The sequence below is a fragment of the Neofelis nebulosa genome, chromosome 10 (genome assembly GCF_028018385.1).
Source record: "Neofelis nebulosa isolate mNeoNeb1 chromosome 10, mNeoNeb1.pri, whole genome shotgun sequence".
In the NCBI taxonomy this organism is placed as follows: Eukaryota; Metazoa; Chordata; class Mammalia; order Carnivora; family Felidae; genus Neofelis; species Neofelis nebulosa.
In genome coordinates this window covers 27,449,602-27,469,959 of record NC_080791.1, presented here as the reverse complement: position 1 = coordinate 27,469,959, position 20,358 = coordinate 27,449,602, and the positions used below count along the sequence as shown (strand labels likewise).

At 43.2% G+C, this 20,358-nt stretch overlaps 1 protein-coding gene across 10 annotated transcripts in view; it reads left to right on the top strand.

Moving 5' to 3' along the window:
* Positions 1-12,175, top strand: part of SNX19 (sorting nexin 19) — a 47,489-nt gene extending 35,314 nt beyond the window's left edge. For 2 of the 10 annotated variants that reach the window (XM_058687338.1, XM_058687331.1), the window contains exons 9-11: positions 253-437; positions 1,525-1,612; positions 2,527-4,085. In XM_058687338.1, coding sequence (XP_058543321.1) covers positions 253-437; positions 1,525-1,612; positions 2,527-2,659 — 406 coding nt within the window. In that variant the 3' untranslated portion in view covers positions 2,660-4,085. Of the gene's footprint in view, positions 1-252; positions 438-570; positions 826-1,524; positions 1,613-2,526; positions 4,086-7,125; positions 11,811-12,029 lie in introns of those variants that run through there. The other 8 variants (XR_009249596.1, XM_058687335.1, XM_058687332.1 and 5 more) reach the window with 8 other exon arrangements.
* The last annotated feature ends 8,183 nt before the right edge of the window (positions 12,176-20,358 follow it).

Below are 20,358 nucleotides of genomic sequence, written 5' to 3'. Positions count from 1 at the left end.
GGGCCCTCCTAGTGCTCTGTTCTGTGCAACCTCTAATACAACATGCAGTTCCTATCGGACACACAGTAAATAACAGTATTATTACTATTACTCATCTTCAAAGTCTGTGGTGCCGAGTTATTAAATTGGCTGGGTTTCATTTGTGAGAGTTGCCACTGCCTTCACTTTGCTCTGTGCTGATTGCTCACATGATTCACACCTTTCTGCAGTCCTTCCTTCAGATTTATCTGACCATTCTCTCTTCCACCACAGGTGGCTGGAGGTGCAAGTGGCTAATCTAACATGTCCACAACGCTGGGTGCAGTACCTCCGACTTCTTCAGGAGTCCATCTGGCCTGGTGGGGTTTTGCCTAAGTATCCACGGCCTGTAAGGACCCAGGAGCAGAAAGTGGCTGCTGAAAAACAGGCTTTGCAGAGCCTGATGGGAATCCTGCCAGGTAATTGGATGATGAAATAAGTTATACTGATGATTAGTCCTTTCTCATCTGGCTTTGCCACCATTACCCCACACCCCTTCCCATTTTTAAAAGGGCTTAAATGTGATTAGACTGTTGACCCACCATTTCTCAGGCCAACAGGAAAATGATCGGGGCCACAATTCTTTTATCCCTGATTCAAGTGATGCTGAGGGAATAGAAGGAATCACTGAGACCACACCGTAAATAGTAGGTGAGAATCCTGCAGATACTTGAGATAATAACAGCTCTTCCTACACCACAGAGGCAGGTCTCAGAACTATTCCCACCAGATGAAGACCTCAGGTTCTCTGCCAATTCATGGTTTTTGGACCAGGGAAGAAAATGATATGTGCCATAGAAGCTTGGCCTTGATAAATTGGGGTCATTCAATAAAGTACCTGGTTATTAGCAGTAGATAAAAACAAACTCTGGAGAGGACTTTTTTTCCTTTACTTTCTATAGACTTTTAGAAGGCAGGAAAGGCAATTTGTTGCCTGTCGCTGTGCTATGGTAACCAGGGTACAGTAGTAAACTCTTAACTCTTAAAACAATTTTATATACTCTTATTAACCTCTACTCTCCACCCTAAACTGTTACATCAGAAGTACCTGCACTTTAGGGGTGCCTGGGTGGCTCAGTAGTTTGAGTGTCTGCCTGTTGATTTCGGCACAGGTTATGATCCCAGGGTCGTGGGATCAAGCCCCACATCGGGCTCCATGCTGAGAGTGGAGCCTGCTTAAGATTCTCTCTCTCTCTCTCTCTCTCTCTCTCTCTCTCTCTCTCCCCCTCCCCTACTCATGCATATGCTCTATCTCTCTCTCTTAAAAGAAAAAAAAAATCCTGCACTTTAATGACTGGTTACAGAATTATTTCTTGAGGCCCATTCTTATTTAAACACTTGAGAAACATTTCTCTTAGCTTTTCCCTGTTTTAGTTTGACTATGTAGTTCAGAAGTTTGCCAGAAATACCTCCTTGAATAAAGATGGCAGATATCATGAGATAATCTCCTTAGAATCTAAGGCTTCCACGGTAGCACTGAAACCACATCTGCTTTTTCCTCTTCAGATATTGTAGTAGAAATCCTGGGGGTGAACAAATGCCAGCTGAGCTGGAGTCTAGTCTTGGAGTCACTACAGCAACCCGTCATCAACAGGTAGGCTGAAGACGTATGTATACTCAGCATCACCACAGCTGAAGCCATCTCTGGTCTCAGAGGTGTCCACGATTTCTAAGTGTGCAACCCACATTGAGAAGAATAGAACTGCAGTCTTTGTTTGCCCTGGGCCCTGACTGCAGGGTGTGATGTCCAGATCCACACATACTAAGAAAAACCTACACTGACAGCTTCATATGTCACTGACAGGTCATACAATTTCTAGCTCTACATTCAAGGCTGCACAGCAAAGCTGAATAGTATTACAATCAGGAATTGTCTTTGCTTAATATGAAGTAGACAAGATAATAAGGTTTGGCTCTGATAAAGGGACCAGAAATATTGGGTGAATACTCCTGGAATAATCCAGAAGAGGTAGGTATTTCCCTGGCTGGTGCCTTGGGATATAGTGCTTCTGAAAAGTATTTAGGACTTCCAGTCCTTTCTCAAACCCTGTCCCAAAGCAGACTGCATCAATTAACTGTCACTACTTAAGGGCCCTGGCTTTTGCTTCATTGTCTGTAAGGTCACCCATAGATCTATGATGATTAATTATGAGAAACAGCCATAGTCAGAAGCTCTGAAAATTCTTAGTAAGTTGATATCACAAAGATTTTCCCTACTTCACAGTTTTTCAGAGTAGTACTGATCTGCTAATGCAGCTATATAAATAAATGTGGAGTTTCCTAAAATCTAGTCTCAAGTTCTATTTCTACTTCTCTTGTAGTCATAACCTTTATTCGCAAACTTTTATTTCATGGTGGAGGCTTCATCAAGCTATTGAAATTTAGAGTTCACTAAGGATATCAGTAATGGACAAGGAGGGGAAGGGAGAATAAATGTCATAAACAGGGATCTGGTGTCTGTTGACCGAGCCAGACCCTCCTCTAAGTTGTTTTGTCCATTTGTTTCAGGCATTTGATTTACTGCCTTTGGGACATCATCCTGGAATTCTTGGATCTCAGTGCCTCTGTTGAGGAGTCTACCGTAACCACCTCTGCCTCAGATACCCCAGGCAACCCCAGGAGAATGGGTGTCTCCCCTTAGCCATAGGTTATTTGCTCATTCTTTGAAGGCTAGGAAGGGAGAGTTGTTCTCCCACCCCATGACCAGTCAGGAAACCTGTGCTCTCTGAAACTGGGCTGTAACTCAGAAGGGGCACAGTTCTTCCCTAGCTCTACTCCATTTGTAGCAGGTGATGGGAGAAATATGTACCAATCGCATGCGTATCCATTTCCATACCTTTTTTTGTAATGTTTGGATTGTTACTAGTGGAAAAGGAATCCGTGAGGTAGAAGAATGAGCCCCTTTTGCCTCCTCTTTGCCCTCCTTCCTCAGGTTGTTTGACAGGAGCCTGGCCCTGTATATACATGTTCCTAATCCATTAACACAAGTTGAGATAGACCAAGAGAAAACTGGTAACCAGATTTCTTGGAGGAGTAGACAATCTTCTAGAGCTCTCTGTTCCCACTAAGAAACTGAAAATTCATTCAGGTCCACCCTTGAAAGCCAAATCCTCTGAGTTCTATCTAGTTTCTCAACAATTCCAGAAGAAGGAGGGAAAACATTTCTCAAGGGACTTTTTGCTGATGGGCTGTTTCCCAACACATCAGTCCTAGGGAGGATATCATTGAAGGCTGCTTCCATGGGTGGCTGGCTACACGTTTCCTGTTCAGAAGACTTCAAAGTGGACTGCTAAAGCTTCTGGGTAGATCCACCCCACCCTCCACACCCTTTCCTGAAAGGAGTTGCATCAGATTTTATTTATTAGCTTTCCTCCTAACCCCTCTCCAAGAACAGTTGAGTTTTGGTCTTTGTGAACTTCTCTCTGTCTTCCTTCAGCAGAATCATATGGCAAGTTGCTTAGTCAGCCCAGTGCTTCCAAAGGGAAGGGAAAGGCTTGTTCCTGCTCTGTGCCTGGGAATGTGCCCAAAGAGGAGGGAACCCAGGGGAAGTACAGGGCTTCTCTTTTCACAGGTAGGGGACTTTTTCACAGGCAGGGGACTTTTAACTTGAACCGATAATATTAGCAAACCTGTAATGGATTGATTACCACAAAATGCTTTAAACAGGAAGTACTGTTCTTTAAGATTATAATTAGTCTTTAGGAACACTTGAAGATGGAGGCAAAGGTACTATATCAGACACTAGTGTCTTAGAAGAATGGAACAATTAGGAGAAACTGTTGGTAGGAAAGAGGCAGACAGAAAGTCACAAGGGAAGTACTATACATTAAATTCATGTGAGTAGCTGACAGGGTTTAAGGGGGTCACTGGGAGACCTTTGCCCCCCCTCATCCCTTTAGCTTTGCACTTGCCTATTAGTGCCCTGCTGTCACTGAATTATGGATCCTCCCATTTAGAAGGGGATCTTGGGGTAAGACAGCAAGGAGATGGATCTAGAACAAGTGTCAGGTTCCCTTAGACTCTGAAGTAGATGATGTACACAAAATTAAAGTGGTTTATGGGAGAAAGTTGTGTAATCTTTTACTTTTTTTTTTTTTTAAATACCCCTTGGGAGGCTTTTACCTATAAAATGTGTTCTGCTGTAATCAGAAGGCTTTAGTTAGGCTATTATTGCCTAAGGACAAGGAGATGAATGAGATCATGTCTCATGGCACCTTCTAGCCTTAAAGTTTGATTGTTACAGCAACTTTATGGCTCCAAAACTTCTTTCACCCTGGACACTCACAGGCAGAAAGAATTTGGCATTTCTAGCTTTAGTAATTACGTATTTGCAGGATTACAGGGGTTCCAGTCTCCCATATTGAAGTGGATCCTTCACCTTTTTCAACTATGGGGCCGGATGCTCTTTGGGATAGGTACAGGTGGCCAGCTCATTTCTGCTACCCTTCTCTCTTCATACTTTACCCTCACAGGTACTTAGCCACCTATATTGCTTTGAATCTCTGCTACTAGTTCTGGCTCAGATGTCATACAAAGCCAGTCCATAAGCTGACACACCATAAAATCCTTGTGGCTGTAACATCTAAGGAATCTTTTGACACTGCCATTGTATTTCATTTTACGTAAGAGATCCCATCCCTGTTTTCTATGTCCCAAAATATGAATTGTCTTCAGATCCTCCTGCCCAGAAGGGAAATAATGGATATCACCAAGGAAATAATCAAAGCCCATCTGATCTTGAAATAACCTGTCAAGTTTGGGTAGAAGGGACAGACTGCAAGGGAGATCAGCATTTGGGAGAGAGCCACAGGTATCAGGAAAAGATGCTGTTGGCTGAATGATAAAAGGCAATGAAAAATTGGGTCTGCACTAACCCAGAACATTCCTGAATTTTCTTTTGCCCTACCCAGCACGTTCATTTCCAGTTGCTCCTAATACCCAACAACAGTTGTTAGGTTCTGGGTGGAGTAAAATATGTATAAACATGGTCCGTGGCTATATGAGTCAGGATGCTTTGGACTGAAAGGAAACTAATAGGAAAATTTATTTTCTTCCATAAGATCAGTACCTGAGTAGGTAAGCCACAGGGATTGATGGATTCAGCAACTCTGACCCCATAAAGGGCCCAGAATATTCGCATCTTTCTTTTCTGCCATCATAAACATGTTTTTTTCTGTTCTCAGACTGCCTACCTTCATGGTTGCTGCAGTTTGGGGCATCACATTCATACATAAAATGTGAAAGAACAGGGGCACTTCTTCCATCTTTTCTTTTCTTTTCTTTTCTTTTCTTTTCTTTTCTTTTCTTTTCTTTTCTTTTCTTTTCTTTTCTTTTCTTTTCGTTTCTTTTTTTAACATTTACTTATTTTTGAGAGAGCACAAGTCGAGGAGGGGCAGAGAGAGAAGGAGACACAATCCCAAGCAGGCTCCAGGCTCTGAGCTGTCAGCACAGAGCTTGACCAGGGCTCAAACTCACAAACTATGAGATCATGAGCTGAGCCAAGGTTGGATGCTCAACTGTCTGAGCCACCCAGGCGCCCCCATGTTTTCTTTTAAAGAATGAAGAAACCTTTTTCTAGAAGTCCTTCAAGAATGCTCATGACTCACTGGTCAGAACTGTTCACCCTGAGCCAATCCACTGTCACTGAAAATGGCATTACCTGGTTGGCTTGCAATAGTATTTACCCCACCAGAGAGGAGATCACCCCCCCAGGAAAGTTAATACCTAAAAAAACCATTAGATGTTAGCAAGGAAGAAACAGAGAATGTGTGTTAATAGTATTCTATCATCTGTTACAACATCAACAAACCCCCATGGCCCTAAAAATATATGGTACCAGGTAAGAGAGAATATTTGCTGAAGGCACCACTTGGAGCACTTCATCTACATTAACTTATTCAACCTTGTAAAGTAGGTTCTGTCATATGTCCCCATTTTATAGATGAGGAACACAAGGCACAGAGAGATTGTGAGTTGCCCAGTCACTTGAAAGGAAATGGCAGAGCCTAGATACAGATTTTGCCAGTCTACCCTCAACCCTACATGCATAACCATTATACTAGTCTATGTTTCTTCTTACAAAGCAAAATAAGACCAGGTTCTCACTTTTAAGGAGCTTACAATCTAGTAAAGAAGTGCGCAAACTTTTCGGTAAAGGAGCAGAGAATGAATACAGGCTTTGTGGCCATATGGTGGTCTCTTTTGCAACTACTGAGCTCTTCCATTGTAACACAAAAGCAGCCATAGACAATACATACAGAAATGACTGTGGCTATGTTCCAACAAAACTTTATTTACAAAAACAGGTAGCTGACCAGATGTGGCCCATGAGTCATTTGCAGACCTCCTGTCTAATGAGTTAGAACAGTGCTTATCAAACTTCAGTGTCCGTGTGATTCAGCTAGGATCTTGTTAAAGAATATGCTGCATTTTTAACAAGCTCCCCAATGTATGCCATTGAGAATGTGGATCTTCTACCACATGCTGAGTATCAAGGGATTAGAACATGGGCAACTCTTCATCGAGTGTGATTAATCCACTACTAAATATTTAGGAAGGGCACTTAATTGAGAGTGGAGGACCAAGGAAAGCCTGAGATAATAATATCTGAATTGACTCCTGAAAGATTCATGAGAATTAGCCAGTGAAAACATGGGGAAGGTGTCCAGATGGAGGGAACAATGTGTGCAAAGGCAGTCATCACAGGAAGACAAATACCATATGATCCTGTGTATCCAAGGTACCTAGAGTGGTCAGCCTCACAGAAACAGTAGAAATGTGGTTGTTGGGGACTAGAGAGGAGGATGGGGAGTGTGTAATGGGTACGGAGTTTTAGTGTTACAAAATGAAAAAGTCCTGGAGATCTGTTTTACAACAGTATCAATCGATGTGACGCTACTGAGCTGTACACTGAAAGTGGGTAAGATGGTAAATTTTACATTATGTGTGTTTTACTACAATCAAGAAATTTAAAGCCATGGAGAGCTACAAGTGGCACAGCAGAGTGGGAGCGCAGGCTGCGGGGAGGGGGGTGGAGAGGGGGTGCTGGGAGAGGGCCTGTCTAGTGTGACATGCTCAGGAACCTGGTGCTGTTCTCCCTCTACACAGTGGGGAATTGTTGAGGAATCTTCCAGAGGAGTATTTCTCATCAAAATTAACAGTTCCTGCTTACGGGACACATGGTGGTATAAAAGGTAAACAGCCTTTCTTAGTCCTGCCCCTTGGATTTGACCCCTGTCTCCGTCACCTTCTGACCCTCCTTAATTTCTTCGAGTCTGTTCCTACTCTTTCTTACATATAAGGTGGCTTCAGGATCTATAGAGTATAATGAGCTGAAGTGACAACAGCCTGACTGAAACCTAGCTCTGTCACTTAATCAGCTGTGAAGATGTGGTCAGGTAACTTAGCTTCACTGAGACTTAAATTTCTCTCTCAGAAAAAGGGACAAATACAACGATTTTGAGAAATGAATTGTAAGAACAAGCTTTATAAAACACAAGAGCTATGCCATAGAAACATCAGTGGTATTATTATCCTGCTGTCCTGCTGTCTGAGGGACAGTTGGAGATGCCTTGCTTCACATACCATGGAGCCACACTGTCCTCTAGCAAGCCTCAGTTCCCCAGCCCTCTAAGAACCTGCTGTTTATCTCGGTCTTCTTTACACTGGGGCAATATGTGTTTTCCCAGGAGGAGGAAAGGAAGGTTAGCCAACCCTGCTGGATGCAAATGGGAATGGGAACCAACCAGGGGCAGGAGTGGTTAATTGGGGAGGAAAGGAAACCATGATGCTTTTGTAGTTAAAGGCCCAACTGGGCATGCTCTTCCATCACTTGGCATCTCCATTTCCTTTCCACTGAGAGTGCCAGAAATAACAGGGCAGTAGTTGCTTTCACTGCCTTTGTGGACAAGAGAATGAAACCATTGCAGGGGGAATTTCTGCTAACAAACCCCTGCCATTCTGTGGTGTAAAGGATGAGAAATGCTACACACAGCAGTGTTTCTCAGAAGAGAGCCAGTGAGGGGAGACTACCCCAAATACTACTTCCATAGCCTAAGACTTGTCCAGTATTTATTACACAAAGACATCACTGGCCTGTTTAAAAAAGAAAGAAAAAAACAAAAATGTGTCGAGCAAGTGAAAATCATCATAGCTGTTTTCCTGTAGTGACCTAACAGCAACAGGGTTGGAAGCCAGGGCAATGCTGATTTGGCGGAGGAAATGCGGGCACTGACAGCCACCTTGGCAGATACACTGTGCTATTCTCAGACTTGCCAAGCCTTCTTGCCGCCTCCCTACATCTCTCACCTGTCTCTGGTCTGAGAATGCACTTGAACTCTGCTTTCTTGGAAATGAAAAGAAGCATGCAGCTGTATCCAGAGAACTCCTGTCTGATGTCTGTTCCACATGACAAAATCTGTTTTCTCTCCACATCTTGACTCTTCAAACCTTACCTATAAGTGCTTCTGTAGAAGTAACTAGCACACTGTTTCTGGGATGTGGAAGTTTGGGAAGGAAAAAAATAATATCAGTATCAGGATCCAAACTTAGAACTAACATTTCTTTAAGTGACAATTATCTACTCGTTTTAACTCAAAATAGACCTCCTTGTTACCCGAATTTGTTTAGGAACTGCAAGCTAATTGTAGCATTCGGGTGTTGTAATGATTAAGAAGGTAAGTCTGTGTCAGATATCTAAATTCCTACTTTGGCTTTTTTTCCCCCCTTCCCCTTATGTTCCGTATGACTGTTGCAGCCTATTATTATGAACAATGGAGAGCTGTAGCTATAATTGTACTTTCAGACACTTGCATTCATCAATGAGGGCAAAGGCCAACCAAGATTAACCCACAAGTCTGTGATTGCAAAGAAAGGCTTCTAGTCTGCAGAAGCTGTGACTTCTCTGTTCTGGGTTGCCTTGGATTTAGGCATCTTCAAGCTCAGGTGATTGGCCCTTTTGCCTGTGCACCATTGTTGGAGAATCATCCTGCCCCAGTAGCATCAGAAAGATTAGCAAAGATTTAGCAAAATGTCTGCATTTCATATCTTGCCTTTAGGGAGGATTGACCTTATTAAGAAAAAAAAAAAAAAACTTAAAAAGTCCTTCTGGAGTTTACATTCTTTACCAATACTAACATGGAGTCCAAATTCAAACTAATGGCAAGCCAGTTCCTTTCCAGCTTCCTGTACTTGTGGCAAAAGTTTGCCTCCTATCATCTGTAAACACAAATGATTCAAGAATACTGAGGGTACCTTTCATTAAGGCTTCATATGGCTCTGGGAGAGTCACGTGGGCTTGGTTGGCAATAGGACTTCTGCTGGGAGAGAGAATGTATTATGGAGATGGTTTCGCAGAAGGTTGGATGAGATGGTTTCCCAGAAATCTAGGGGCCTGCATCCTGTTCTCTCCAGCTTCTGTGCTTTGGCCCCTGTTCTTTCATCCAGCTGTGCACAGGTGGGCACCCTCTGTCAAGGCCAATTCAAGTTTCACCTTCTCCAAGGAGCTTTATCTGATTGTGCCAATCAAAATTCTCTCTCCTTCTGAATTACTTACACTTCTCAATGTGATCAAGGCCAATGTGCATTTTATGGGGTCCTCAGTAAGAGATGAATTCTTCAAGGGCAAGAAACATATCCATTTTATTCCCATTATATCCCTATGCTTCAGCCTCCCCATAGGTAGTGCATAATAGATACAAAATAATAAAGACTGAGGCTTATTTAACTAAAGAAGATTATGCTTGTAATACTTTTAGAAGGTAAAATATGTTAATAAATTAAAGAGTTTACTGGGCACAGAGATGTGAGAGAGGGACAAGGGGGAAGCACATTTTCATTTTTCTGACCTTATATCTTTATTCAATAGCAAATATAAAATGAAAGAAGTTGGTTTTTATATTTCCCATGCCAAAATCCACACAGTTTTATAACAGTACTGTTTGCAGTCTATGTGGACCATAAGGTGCTAAAACTGTAAGCTTTTTAAAGAAAATTAGTCCTGATTTGAAGATATTTTTAAAATCCTCCAGTCACAAAAGTACAAAACATACCCTGTCTACTTTCTAGTCCCCACCTTCACCTACTGGATCAGAAAGCAAAACAAACAATCACAGGAAATATTCTCAACTCTTTCCTGCCCCAGACACAAATTTGTAAGAAAGCAATTACCATGAGGAGAACGATTGGTTTGCTACCTGACTGCTCTAAAATAATCTTGGAAATCCTTTGGTCCCAGATTTAAAATTCTTTACTTCAGACCTTTTCTAACAGCATATCTAAGCCATGTCTAAGATCCTACAAGGAAAACTCTTCAAAGACAAAGTAATAACCTTGAAGAAAAGAAAGGATAGCATAAATTCCTCCTCGTTCTTACAGGTGTTTGCTATCTTCCCCACCACATTTCCTGCTGCAACTATTTGCCCAAACACAACAGATCAAAACTAGGCAGCTGCCATAGGAATGAAAACTAACGAATCTAAGACATCTGGATTAATGGCAGGACAACGTGTTGGCCCTGAGGGGATAAAATCACCTGCTGTTTTGGGGGCCCCAGAAAGGGCCTCCAGGCCATGATTTGAAAGAGGGCAACAGGTAAAGGAGCACAGGAGGAAGAAGTTCAGTCTGAGAATTAAAACAATGATGTATTTCATGAAAAGAAGGAAACTCTAGACAATATAGTGCTTGGGTCATATATTATCTTAGACTAGGTCTGCATAAAAAGGATCCCATCTGCTATGGAATGAAGTCCATTCTGGTGCCAGTTAACATTTGCACAACACATGATGTGGAATAGTCTCTGGAGCCAAGATTGGTTCTGTATCCACCCAGGGGCAGGTTGGTCACTCTCCAGTGTAAACCTCCTTGGGATTAACCACTTATTCCAGTGTTGTGCACTGCATAATTAATACCAGATCAGTTCCAGACAGCTTTGTACATCCTGCATATGGATGAAGACCCAAAAAAAATTTTTGATCTTTTGGATGAGATAGAGAAAGGTGTTGTTCTAATGTTTGAAGCAGAAGTCATCCCCATGTACAGGGGTTTACCTTGCACAGATGGGGGCTCGTGGGTGGCATGTGACATTTACCAGGAAGGAGCTTGTCTGGACAAGTAAGAGGGGTGATAAGTGTGCATGTGTGGATACGGAAGTAACATCTGAGGCATTAATGCTTGAAGAGCAGGGCTATGTACCTCCTTTTAGCAATCTGGAGAGGACTGAGGCAAGAGCTTGTGTTTCAGCAAGGTTTTGGATATGGAAGAATGCCCACTGTTGGGGTGGAATGACCTGAGTTATAAGATTAGAGTTTCTGTGGATTTTTCCCATGTAATAGAAATTTTTTTTCTTCTAGTTTCGTTCACAGCAGGCAGCATTGGACCAATAGTTTGCCTAAGCCTATTTCTTCTCTATATTATTTCTGAAACCCTTTTCTTAAACACTAAAGTAAATAACAAGAAAAAACAAGAAATCTTTTCAAAAAACTTCATATTTCTGTCATTTCTCTTTATTGTGTGTGCAGCTCCAAAGCTGCTTTTCCTCATGTTTAATTTTTTTTCCTGTGTCAGCTTACCAATCTTCATGGGTTTGACTTGGCTGCCCCACTAGTCCAGTTGTCTTTTTGATAAATTAACATGGACAGCAACTTAAGGTTCCATGGAAATCTTAAACATGATATTTCTTATACTTGACTCACAGTCGATATTCTAGGAGGAAGATTGCCCTACTGTCCCCTCCTGTGAAATCAGAATAACCACCAATCCTTAAATTAAACATTTTGATAAATTCTTTCCATGTCCCAAGCTGTTCGTACAATGTTATGGACTAAATGTTTGTGTCTTCCCAAAATTCGTATGTTGAAGCCCTAGTCCCCAGTGTGATGGTATTAGGAGGTGGAGCCTTTGGGAAGTAATTAGATTTAGATCAGGTAATGAGGGTGGTGCCCCATGATGGGATTAGTGCCCTTACATGAAGAAGAAAAGACAACACAGTTTTCTCTTTCCTCGTGCACATGAAGAACAGGTCATGTGAGCACATAGTGAGAAGATGGGACACCTGCAAACCAAGAGCAGAGGCTTTAGAAGGAAACCCACCTGTGGGCACCTTGATCTTGGACTTCCAGCCTCCAGAACCGTGAGAAATAAATTGCTATTGTTCAAGTCACCCAGTGTGTGGTATTTTCTTATGGCAGCTTGAGCTAAGATACACAACTAAACAGTTTCATGTAAATCTCTTACCCTGATTTTAAGTCCAGATTCTGAGACTCAGAGAATTTAGGGACTTTCTGAGCCCTCCATGGAAAATCTGGTGTAAAAACTGTTCAGGCACTAAAAAATATAAAAACTGCCTCTGAGTATATTGCTAAAGCTCTCCTCTCCCTCAAATTACCTCTATGAGCTTTCCCTCCTGGAGAAACTTTCTGAAAACTAGTGACAAAGTGCTCAGATGGGAAGGAGGATAGGTGAAAGGCAAAACACTATTGCTAATTGCATCTGTTGTTCATAGTACTATATGCCTTTTACCTACCCACACTGATAAGCAATATTTAATAAGCTCCTTTTCAAAAAATAAAATGTAATTAAAAGTTTCTCTTAAGTTGGCTGGACTCAGCACAACTTGCTTGAAACATACCCAGCTAGCTTCATTGAGAAGCACCTAAAATGTCCATTCTAACCTGTGCCTTATCAGATGGCTGCCTGTCTTCCTAACTGAGCTGTAAACCCCTTGAAGCTGATTGTCATGTTTATTACAGTCTCTCCAGCATTAAGCATTACACCATGGCACCTCCCTATTTTCTCCTTACGCTGTCATCTCATAGATTCTCAGAAAGCTTGTCAAGTTCCTCTGTCCTCTCCACATAAGCTTGTGACAGACTTTGCCTGTACACAGTTGCTTGATCCATAAATGAACTTGGCAGCCTTCTTGTGTCAATGGGTAACAGTTTTCTTTCCTTCTGGTAGTCTTGGAATCCTTATTGCCATCTGGCAATTTTCTTTCCATCTTCCTACACACAAAATAGAGCAAAACCCACTTGACTAACCCAAGTTCCATGTAAGCAAAGGTGGGGGCCCTTGGCCTGTGTCTGGCCCCGACCTCCCCTCTGCCATCAAAGTATACCAACTTCTCAGTTTGATACCAGAGAGGGTATCTTGTGTGAATTTTGTAGTGGCAGCAGGCTTCATCTGAACCTTGGGGACTCCTGTGGGCCTGTTGCTATGGTAACCAGCCACCACCTGACTCTAACACTCTTTAAGACTGTCTGATCTGAGGTGGAAATGTCCCAAGAAGCAGACCCCACACTGACAGCTCTTAAACACATGACCCATCTCATAAGCACATAGCCAGCTGGAACTTCTTGGTTGCTGGGGCGAAGGAGCCTCTTTATCACCACAGGAGGAATCAGATGAATTCTGGGCTCAAAAAAGTGTTTTGCTTTTTTCCCCCCTAACAGACATACTCTCCAATCCCCAACCTAGCTTGTGGTGAAAGGGCTTCCCCCCTTTCTTATTACATTCTGCATTGTTCAAAATGCTGAGCAAAAGTGGGAGGGAGCAATAACACTAAAGGATTTGAAGTATCTTCCTGTCTGTGGGGGAAGTCTCTGCCCTCAGTGTGGGAAAAGAGAAGGCAGAGAAGGAGGGGAGCAGAAAGTCAGCCTCCTGGGATGCATTGTTGTAATTGATTGTTTCAGCTCACAGGAACACACAGTACCATAAATGGGAGCAGATTTCAATCTTAAAGGGCAGTACTCCTTCACACAGGAAAACAGGTGATTAATAGTATCCATGAGGCCCATATAGATGGTGCCTGTTCAACTCTTCAGGCATGTAAAGGCAGAGAAAGAAACATTCCAAAGATTAGCTTTAAAAAATGACCACTTCATTCTTTGGAATTGTCACAAGGGCATGATATGGACCTTGAACAAATTCCCAATCACCCCAAACTCAGGCAAAGAGAAGCAACAAAATGGGAAGGAACATATTTGACTGGGCATTGAAAGAGCTGGCTTCTAGTCATGGTCACAGTGATCTTGGACAAATCTCTTTACTTTCCTGGACTGATGTTTCTTTCCTCCATACAGAAAGTTTGGACTGGATAATAGGTAAGACCCTGTTCAGCTCTGCAACATCCATTAGACAGCAAAGGCTGTCTTCCAGTTTGAGACCAGTTTCTGGAACAGTGATGATGCTTTCTAAATGGTTTGTCATGAAAATGAATGAATGATTATATTTCATCTTGACTTTTATCTCAATAGAGATTTTCTTTCACTTCATTTGGGTCTCAATTTGAGGAAGGAAGAAAGGAAGGAAGGAAGGAAGGAAGGAAGGAAGGAAGGAAGGAAGGAAGAAGGAGGGAGGGAGGGAGGGAGGAAGGAAGGAAGGAAGGAAGGAAGGAAGGAAGGAAGGAAGGAAGGAAGGAAGGAAGGAAGGAAGGAAGAAGGAGGGAGGAAGTAAGGAAGGAGGGAGGGAGGGAGGGAGGGAGGGAGGAAGGAAGGAAGGAAGGAAGGAAGGAAGGAAAGAAGGAAAGAGGGAAGGAAGGAAGGAAGGAAGGAGGGAGGGAAGGAAGGAAGGAGGGAAGGAAGGAAGGAAAGAAGGAAAGAGGGAAGGAAGGAAGGAGGGAAGGAAGGAAGGAAGGAAGGAAGGAAGGAAGGAAGGAAGGAAGGAAGGAAGGAAGGAAGGAAGCTTTGACATACTCTTTCTGAGAGGAATGTCTTGCCTTTCTCTGGGCCCTAGGATACAAAGTTCCAATCCTACATTTTCCATCTTTAAGCCTGCCAAAATTAAATTGTTTAAGAATACTGTACAGATTTAAGGAAAAACTACATCCCCAAATTTTCAAGGAATCCAAAGACCTATTCATCTCCAATCAACCTTTCTTAGGATCATCAAATACACCATTTCATTTTTCATTTTCCAGATTATTTTCTGTGAACCATCTCATTTTATCTTCTCATTATTCCTTTGAGGGATGTAATACTTGACACATATATAGGACTTTCTAAATCACAAAGTATTTCATATACAATATCTTATTTAGATCTTGAAAATCACTTTTTAAGATACTTTGGGAAGTTATTGGCATCCCCATTTTACTGAAAAGGAAGCTGAAATACACAGAGTTTGTCTCTTGCCCAAGATTCTGCCCATATTTTCAGGAGGCAAAAGAACCAGGATTAAGAAAATGGCTTTGCTAGTAGACATCCAGGTGAGAATCCTAGCTCTGCCACTGATTAGCTCTGTGTCTGTAGGTAAATTATTTAAAATCTTCATGCCTCAGTTTCCTCATCTATTAAATTGGAATAATAATGGTACTTTCATCACAGAAACTGGATGGGGGAAGGGACTAAATGAATTAATGCATTTAGATGCTTAGAAGAACTTCTAGCACACAAAGCATCTTAATTGTTTGTCATCATTGGCAAAACCAAGACTAGAACTTGGGTCTTCCAACTTTTAGCTCAGTGATGTTTCTGCTGCCCTACACCAATATTATCCTTATTATACAGAAGAAAACCTAAAGCTGACAACGTTTAAGTGCAAATCTCATCCAGAGCCTCTCTTAAACAGAGAGGTCTAGAACTAATGTCTCCTGGACTCTGTTTAGTCCTTCCACCATTAAACCACGCTGCCCTCCACTGCTTTATGTTTTTAAAAGTTATAAACCAACCACTCTCATGCAATACTACTGACAGCCTGAAGGCAGACTCTCCCACTCCTCTGGGGAAAGGATCTTCTACCTTCAGTCTTAAGAGATCAAAGGGTTTCAGAATGCTCACTACAATGGGAGCATGCTCACTACTACCTCTAGGCCGTTTCTGGGATAGTCTCTCTTCTTTCCCTTCCAACTGTAGTTATCATCAGCACCAGATGATTCAATATTTGACCATTTTTGGCTTTCTGAGAACAAGTATTGTTTTTTCATATTTTCATCATATACTCCTTTGAGAGTGCAGACTATGTTGTGTGCAGGCTTGTATTCTCTGTTGCACATGGCAAAATGCTCAGTCAATAGCAGGTACATAAACAGATCTTGATTCATGAATTGATTGTTTGATGGACTGATAGTGTACCCTTCCAGTGGTTGGCAATTGCCCTTAACTCTTTGTTGCAAATTCAGGATGATCAGAGAATTGCCCGGATGGCATTTAATACTACAGTGACTGAGCAAGGGTTTTCTGTGGAGGGAGGAGCAGGGGCTGGGGAGGGGAGAGAGTTCCCCTTTGCTCTCACCTGGGCTGGCTTCCACAAAGCCTCAGAACCAGGCCCATGCCACTGTCTGACTGCACATTTTGTATATGGAAGACACAGACCTGAACCAGGGCTTGCCCTCTTGTCCACAGTCTGGACCCCTCATAGCACACCCAGACCAGACGTGACCTTGCTCTACAGTTAAAAACAAGTGAAAGTCATCTGCCAGGGTCACTTGGCACCAAAGTCCTGTGACAGAAGGGGCTCCACTTAAAGGGCAGCACAAATCCAGGGCATTAAAATAACCTGAATGGTGTCATTTTCTGATCAAATGCCTTTCCCTGTTGGGTTTGTGATTTTCGAGCCTGAGAATGTCCCCTCAAGGCTCAGGTTTCTCTGCTGTCACACTGGTCTCAGGCCTGGAATGTGAGTACTGGCCGTGGAGGTCTGATGTAGCTATGTCACAATCCCAAAATGGAGAGACATTATCTCATAGACAGTGGCAGCAGGCAGGCACCAGTTTGCTGCTGGCAGGCATGGTCAGAATCTGGCCCCGTGAGTATTTCTCACCCACGGTTCTCAGTGGACACACAATTTGAGGTCCAAGATGCCAATCTATGCACTAGAAAATTAGGGTCTTGCAAAGCTTCTCATCCAGGAGTAAACCCAGGAAAACATAAGCTGAGGTACAGAGAGGCTCATTTTTGTTTTAAGTCCTGTTGGTTTGCAGGAGGGTGATCCCTGGTGGAGAGGCCCTGGAGTACCTGAAAGGCTTGGTCAGAATGCAGAGAGCAGCAATTCGCTAGGTGAAAGGGTACTCAAGGCAGGGCTAAGCTGCCATCCTTAATTCCCTGGGCCTGCGAGGGCAGGATTGCTGACCACGGGGCAGGTGGGGCTTGGTGGCCTATGAGGTAACCATCCCTTTCAGCACTTGGAGGGGATGAGGCCCCAACGGGAAACCATTTCCCCTCTCATAGAGTAATAAAGGCCATCAGAGTCATAACTACTTTGATCGTGAACTATCTTTAGGGAGGAAGAGAAACACCTTCCTACCCAGCCTTAGAAAGGGGGGGTCCTTTTCTCATTGGTAGCCTGTTCACCCACTTACTTCCTATGGCTCTGCTCTGCGACTTTTGTTACAACCAAGCCATTTTCCAAACCAGTCCTGCATGCTCCTGCCTCCTCCTGTCACTCATTCCTTCCTGGGCTAAAGAGTCTTCCTCTTCTTAGTCCACCCTTTCTTCCAGGTGCACACTTGATTGATTCCTCCTGCTGAGTGAGGCATCTGAGTGCTGCAGCCTCCAGTCTCTGGGGCTCCTTCAGAACCAGTGTCTATTCCTTTCACGCGACCCTTGGCACACACCAGCTTCCCAGTTCCTTACCATCATGCACGAGGGTTAGAGCATGTTTGTTGGAAGGCCCTTCAGCACAGAGGCTGTGTTTTATCTCTCAGAATTTCCCATGCCTAGCAGAGGGCTCACAGCATTGACTCTTAAGAATGTATGACCTCTCCAATGGCTTCCCATCACACTTAGCAACAAAACCTAAGATAGAAGCCAGCAATATAGCCTCATGTCCTAATTTCCCCATTTCTTTACCTTCCTCCAACACATTGGGCATGCTAGCATCAGGCCTTTGCACTTGCTCTTCCTTCTGCCTGGCATATCTTTCTCTGGACCTCCAGGTGGCCACCTCTCTCACTCCATTGTCTCTGCCCAAAGGCCACTTTCTCAGAGAGGACTTTCCTGACCACCATGTCTAAAAGATAGCACTCCTCATCCCATATGCCTTGTCTTGCCTTATTCTTCATCACAGCACCTAATTACTGACTGACATCATATTAGTATAGTATAGTATAGTATAGAATAGTACATTACACTATGTATTTTTTTTATTGTATGGTCCCCATAAGAATGAAAGTTCCATGAGGGCCAAGACCTGACTTTATTCACAGCTTGTTCTCAGTACCTACAGTGGTATCAGGAATATTGTAGGTATTCAATACTTGTTGACCAAATGGATGGGAAAATGAATGAACAAACATTTCCCTGAGAAGTGGGGACCATTCTGGACAATGATGTGACATGCGGTCTGCTGTGGGATAACATAAGGCTTCCTTTCAAAGAACCAAAAAGCATCAGAACTATAAAGGTACTTCAAAGGAGGTCAGCTCTCAACTGTACAGAGTAAGAAACTGAGTCCCAGGGAGGGAAACATAAATGGTATAAGCACTTGAAAAGTTAAAATCTTTGACTTCTAATTGTTAACTCTTCCTAGAATGTGGCCTGATGTGACAACTCTTCTGAACGAATTCTGAGTTACCAATTTTCTACTGGTTTTGCACTTGAATAATTTTTATAGAATCAAAACAGTCAAGAGAATAAGACCAGTCGCATAAAATTTTACCTCTTCATGCTTCCGAGTGTTTTTAGAGACATTACTGCAAAGGAAGCATCAACACTGATTTTGTCCAGTGTCCCTTCTGCAGTAGCCCAGTAGCCCAGTAGCCCAGATCTGGACAAATATTGAATGCTGTACATTGTTGCTTTATTCTTCCCAACCTTTGTGTGTTAGGCAGGACACTGCAGGACATCTTCTTTTGGAATGAAGAAGAAATCTAAGCATTTGCCCAATGCTTGCCTGGAACTAAGCTGCAGCTGAGTTCCAGGTCTTCATCTGGCTTTCTCCTTCAGGCACCTGAGTAGTGCTGGTTCTAGGTCATTGAAAATGGACTGGAACCACTCATTGCCACTGGTGGGTGGTTCAGCTGACCATGAGTGTCAGTATTCATCAGACCACAGCCATTCTAGGTTTTCCTTTTCCTTTTTTTTTTTCTAATTCCCCGGAGGGTTCTAAGAAAATCCCATCCAGATCTCCTCTCCCAGGTGGCCCTCGAGGGTGGCTGCCCCCTTGCTCTTCTTGTAAGATTATGTTTGACAGCAATGAAAACCAACAGTTCAACAGCAATAATTTCTTGGCAGGACAGATTGGCATGAGACTTATCCCAAAACAAAATAAGCCTTTCAAGGAAGTGTATTTCAAGTTGGGCTCACGTTCCCAAGACACTGAGATTCTTACATGGCTGACACAGGAGCTAAAGCTGAGCCCCAGCCAGGGCCGTCAATGATTGTCAATAACACGACAGAACAGAGAGAAGACTCAGGGGCTGAGTATGTTCCTGAACAGTTCAAACAGGGGTAACTGGAAATGCTACGGAACTCGTTCTCAGAAAAAGTTTTTTGCACTCTGGCCAGATTTTCTTAAATGGCCTTGTTAGTGATTTCAGTCTTGGAGGAGGGTGTGTGGGTCAGAGTAGCATCCACTTGCCTTCCTTCCACTTCTTTTCACTACCCATTCCTTCCCATCATTCTCCACAATTCTTTCCATGCCACCTACCACCATTTTCACTGCTGTATGTGCCACTTAGAGGAGCTCTCTAGACATTATGCCACAAGGGAGCCTGTCATGTCACCTATGAATGGCAACTTATATGTCTCTGGTTGTCTGCATCCTAAGTTGTTATAAGCCTTCCTCTCTAGGCTTGGTTACAATGCACAAGCTCACAGAATAATTCAAACATCAAAGGTGGAAGTATCCCCAGCGTGACCTGGGGATAACCAAGTTGCTTTTGCGCTGCATTCTCTCAAAGCCCACAAGAGGACGCCCAAGACCTCTCAAGTCCAGTTACGACAAGTGGCAGTGAGGCCAGGAGGTGGCGCTGTTGCCTTAACCATCAAGAAGGAAGCGGTTCCGGTTCAGGCGGGCGGGGCTGCGAATGTACTGGTTGGGGGACACATAGCACCCCTGCCGACTGCGAGTAATCCCTATGTGGGATGCTAGGTTGTCCCAGCCAAACATTGCTACCCGACCCTGAGAGGTAAAGCCAAGCTCTAGCCAGCCTGATTCAATGGAAAAACTCTAGGTGAGAAACCAGAATTCATGGGTTCTAGTTCCAGCTGCCATGCTATTTTGCTGGGAGGGCTTGAAGGAAATCACTTACTCTTTTTGCCCCAAAGGCTTCCTCGACGTTCCGTGTGTTCTAACAACATAACTTAAGATTCAGGAGTGCCAAGTGGGCATAGGATTCAGAAATAAGAAAGACAAAGCTCATGTCCTGAACAAATTCATTGTCCGCAGGTTGGGGAAGGGTATAGGGAA